This window comes from Nicotiana sylvestris, chromosome 3 (genome assembly GCF_000393655.2).
Source record: "Nicotiana sylvestris chromosome 3, ASM39365v2, whole genome shotgun sequence".
Taxonomy (NCBI): Eukaryota; Viridiplantae; Streptophyta; class Magnoliopsida; order Solanales; family Solanaceae; genus Nicotiana; species Nicotiana sylvestris.
In genome coordinates this window covers 71,576,949-71,581,500 of record NC_091059.1, presented here as the reverse complement: position 1 = coordinate 71,581,500, position 4,552 = coordinate 71,576,949, and the positions used below count along the sequence as shown (strand labels likewise).

General features: G+C 35.4%; 1 protein-coding gene across 1 annotated transcript; it reads right to left on the bottom strand.

Moving 5' to 3' along the window:
- Positions 1–1,542: 1,542 nt before the first annotated feature.
- Positions 1,543–4,336, bottom strand: LOC104214671 (large ribosomal subunit protein eL33y-like). Its single transcript, XM_009764379.2, has 5 exons — positions 4,196–4,336; positions 4,078–4,113; positions 3,771–3,999; positions 3,622–3,664; positions 1,543–1,861 (listed from the first exon to the last, which is right to left on the bottom strand). Exons 1-4 carry the CDS (start codon positions 4,225–4,227, stop codon positions 3,623–3,625), a joined length of 339 nt encoding a protein of 112 aa, XP_009762681.1. The 5' UTR covers positions 4,228–4,336; the 3' UTR covers positions 1,543–1,861; position 3,622.
- Positions 4,337–4,552: the final 216 nt, after the last annotated feature.

Here is a 4,552-nt window from a genome sequence, read left to right as displayed (position 1 = left end):
CCTGATACATATTCTAGTAGGAGATAGCAGATGCCCCATGAATATAAAATTCATCTAGGTGTGCACAAGCTAATCTGAACACCATGATTATTAAAAAAGAATTATTCATTTCAATATTTATTCCAAACAAATAAATGCACATAGCATTCGATCACTTTACCACGGTTAATTAATATGTATTCTAACCTTATTCAAAATCATGATAAGTTAATATTATGCGGGTAAATATTTACCTTCGAGCCTTACCTACAAAGGACAGTCCTGCCTAAACGAGTGTAACTCGCACTTGTAATTATTGTTCATCATCCAGTATCCCTTTAGAAAGTCATCACTTAAACTCCACTGCCAAGCGTGCACAGGTCGATATTGTGCCAAATTTATTAGACTGCTTAATCAAATTATTCAGGCCATGAGAACGAGTGATTATTCAACTTTCCTAAAGAGTAATTATATAATTGGAATTTGGAGCAATATTCTTTCTTATGTCTAACTAGAAGTAGGGGTGTTCATAAAAATCCGAAAAACCGAACCAAACCGACCAAAAAAACTGATATTTTTTGGGTTGGTTTGGTTTTGGTTTTAATAAAAAAAAAAATCCGAACCAAACCGAATATAGGAGTAGCTATTTTAAATTTAGAATTACACATATATGTATGTATACTTTTATACAAAGTTTCAAAAATTTTATAGTAAATGTTAATCGTTTGCACTTTTAGTGCATTTCTTTACCTTTACATTCTAGTTTGATTGGTAGTTTTCTTTTGTTAAGTGTAAGAATCTATTTCATGTTAAAAATAATATATTTTTAATTGAGTCCTTAAATTATTCATCACTATTTGATTCAATTATTATCAATATATCTTGGTAAATAATAGATTTCTCAAAGGGCAATTGATTTGATAATATTGCGTTAAAAATGTGGTCGCCGAAATATGTATTTGGTAGTGTATGTTTTACATTAAGAAAAAAACCGACTTAATTGGTCTGGTTTGGTTCTAATATTGAAAAAAACCGACTTACTTGGTTTGATTTTTTTTTAGGAAAAAACCGATCCAAACCGAATCATGAACACCCCTAACTAGAAGCAACCAATTTAGAGCAGATACTCAAAGTAATCCGACATAGATAGTGCACGACTGCATTCGCTTGGAAAAGAGAGGAACTTATTATAGGCCACATTTTCTGTATATCTGCAGCAAAGAAAATTCTAAACAGATATGACTTCAAAGCAAGTCCCGCTATAATGCACTCGACATTTGAAGGGAAATTGTTAATTCATCTTTTTTCCATTTCAAACAAGTGAAAATTAGATTTTCTCGCTTTACATTGTATAATTAACTCAAGAAATACATTTTCCAACTTAATCCAAACTATGGCGTACAAAGAACCACAAGGAAAACTAGGCTACGGGCACATAAGTTAACACATATTGTAACACCAACAACCCTGAAATCTTGGATACTTGATATTAAACTGGATAGGACGCGCAGATTAATAGGATATTAGGATTAAACAAATTCAACTCTCAAGCAAGAATCAAAGTGAAAAATTGCCACCCACTACATTGCAGCCATTCAGTTGTAAAACCAAATCTACAAACTTCGCAGATAGATTCAAAAACAAACAAAACATTATAGGGAACTCCATGAGTAAAACTAGCCACATCTAATTAGATTTAAATTTTCAGTATTACTCAGAAGTGATAAACAAAACACTAAGAATGTAACTCCACTAAGCGCAAGCCACAATTTAAGTCTTAACTAGTAAATGAAGATCCTTCCATCAGACATCCTTGATTAGGTATAAAGCCTTCCAGAGCATCCGACGACCTTGATCTTATCATCTACTCCGTGATGCCTCACTGCACATGTAAATAGACAATAACATCAAAAAGCATTCAAATAATGTCAACATGTAGACAAATGTAAATGAAAAGCCACAAGAATATCTAGACAACCACCATTCAAGAGCCTATAGACTTTTGTTGTCAAAACAACCTGAAGTAACTATGTCATTGAGCACCAAAGAACAGGTTAGATTCTTCTACCTTAGATATACGAAACAGCTAACAAAGATAGCATCATACAACTGAGAACCATATCCTTTTGATAAGCCAGAAGTAATTTTATTGAAGAGACCAATCGGTACTCATATACAAAAGAGAAACTAACATCAATCAGCCAAGAAATATCTACTCACTCAAGTACTATATCAAACTATCTACTTACTACCTTTTTTCTGCAATAGTGTATTTCCCTTAGCATACCCCCTAAGTCTTAGAAAGCTATTCCCTTACCTCTTTCTGCCATAGTGTATACGAATCCTTGCATCCTCCTCTCAACAGGCTGGACCTCAACTGTCCACGGATGATGTCCTGGTGTAGTGTTTGTAACATATGCAACCTTCTTATTTATTTCTCCGACTGAAAACATACACATCAGCCACAACTTCCAACTTAGCAGATGAATATTGTTGTACATTCATGTTCTAGATCCCTTGGCATTGGTGCTGCCCCTAAAGTCTTACACACTAACCACCCCTTACAACTTAGCAGATGAATATTGGATGTGCATTCAGTTCTACCATGTGTATATTCCTTGGCTCGATGTTGCCCCTAAAGTCTTACATATGTTATTCATCTATCGGGAACCTACCACCCTCTTTTCAACCAAGGCATCCATCTCTTATGCATGCAACCCAGGTGTAACCACCTATTTACCACTACATATGCCACCTGGTATGGCCCCTCACCCTCTAGTGGTTTTGATTTACTTGATCTGTGCCAGACATAGCTACCAAGATTTTGGCCAAAAATTTTCACCACATATGATACCCACTTATTATGAATAACAATTCGAACAGTACCAATAAAACCTTCTCTTCCACACTATCATGTCCAAAACTGGATCATAAATCATTTCTGCTAAAACATTGATACTTGTAAGATCTAACAAGTAACATCTGTATTGTGCGATCACTACCTTCACAATGCAGGGTATCTTAGGCAGCCAGAACCTAACAAACATGCCAGGAGCGCTAGAGAACAGATAGATAGTTCCTTTCTCCCAACTAGAAAACAGACAATGGATACAACAAGGGGTCATCTAGTTTTGAGGTTTGAAAATGTCTATATCACAAAACTCTGCATTATTAATTGGGCGTTTGGTTGATACAATTGTTTCCTACGCCTAACTTATGCAAGTAATATCCAGATTATTTTGTGCCTAAGCTGATGAGGAATGACCAGAAATGTATTAAATAACATCAATAACAAAAAAAATCTTTAAACCATTATCTATTAGCTAATCATCTCTCACATATTAATTCAGTTATTCCATCTTTTATCAGCACAGCTCATTTTGGGTTTCCTCTCAGATGTTCTTATTTGATATAATTAAGAACAAAGTTTGTCACATACTTCTCATTATTTTAAAGCAAGTAATTACTTTTATCACATAATGACAATAAAATCAGTACTAAGTTTGATGAAGTGATTAATATAGGCCAAGGGTCAAATACATAGAAACTTAAGCACACAATTTAATGGACACGGTGTCAGTAGAAAACACTAACATAAACACATATGATTCAGTTAAAACAGTGGACAAGCAAAGAGGCTACCTTATATATTGCTTGGGTACATGAAAACCCTGACCTTAGATCCCTGAAAGAGTTACAGAAAGAAAATAACTCAGTTAATCAGAACGAAGAAACTACCAGTCAAATAACACTGCAATTAAATACACAAACTACGAATAACAGAAATGTACCATAGACTTAGGTGGCAAGTTAGAGTTGAACTTAGCTCTGACGACGCCGCTGTTTCCATGAGGCCTGCAAACCTTACCCCAAATGCAGCGATAGTGAGAGTTGTTCTTCTTTGTCTTAGCCTTGTAGATGTACGCCATGCGCTTTCCGAGGTACCAATCCACTTCCTCTTTAGTGTTCACTCCCTCGATCTGAATCAACGAAGTGCTTGGGTACTGGTTCGATTTCGACCTAACACACAGATTAAACAATTTTAGATACTCAATCATCTGAATCGACATTAATCTTCAGATAGTGAGAGTAAATTACCTTTTGTATCCGAGAACGGTTCCTCTGACATAGAGTCTACAGACAGAAAAAAAAAACGGTGTGAAAAATAAGATTGAGCAGGTGAATGTAATGGAGGAAGTTTAAGAAGATTCAATACCTGATGCGCTCTCCTTGGCGTCCTTTCACCATTTTCGATTCAAGGGGATAGGGTAATGGGGGATACGGCGAACGACGGAGAAGGTCTGCAGAGAAAAACTTAAAACCCTAGGAGTACTCGTTTTAAAAGAGAGCTATATATGTGATCTGCTGGCGTTTGCATTTGCTCGATAAATGGGCTGGAGGCCCAGTTCGATTCCTAGGGTTTCAAAATTGGCCGCTCGGCCGAAAATGTTTTACAAGAATAGCCGGCCGAATTTACTATTTGTTTTTGAAAAATTAACCAAAATAGCCGCCCATCTAATCTATTAAATTAAAAATAGCCGGAGATATAATATATATATATATATATATATAT

Bases quoted from the DNA above. Each gene is read 5' to 3' on its own strand.
- LOC104214671 (XM_009764379.2), bottom strand. From the start codon at position 4,227: ATGGTGAAAGGACGCCAAGGAGAGCGCATCAG. The intron at 4,114-4,195 runs GTATTGAATCTT...TTCTGTCTGTAG, and splicing joins CGCCAAGGAGAGCGCATCAG to ACTCTATGTCAGAGGAACCG. The intron at 3,665-3,770 runs GTACATTTCTGT...TAACTCTTTCAG, and splicing joins ACTTGCCACCTAAGTCTATG to GGATCTAAGGTCAGGGTTTT.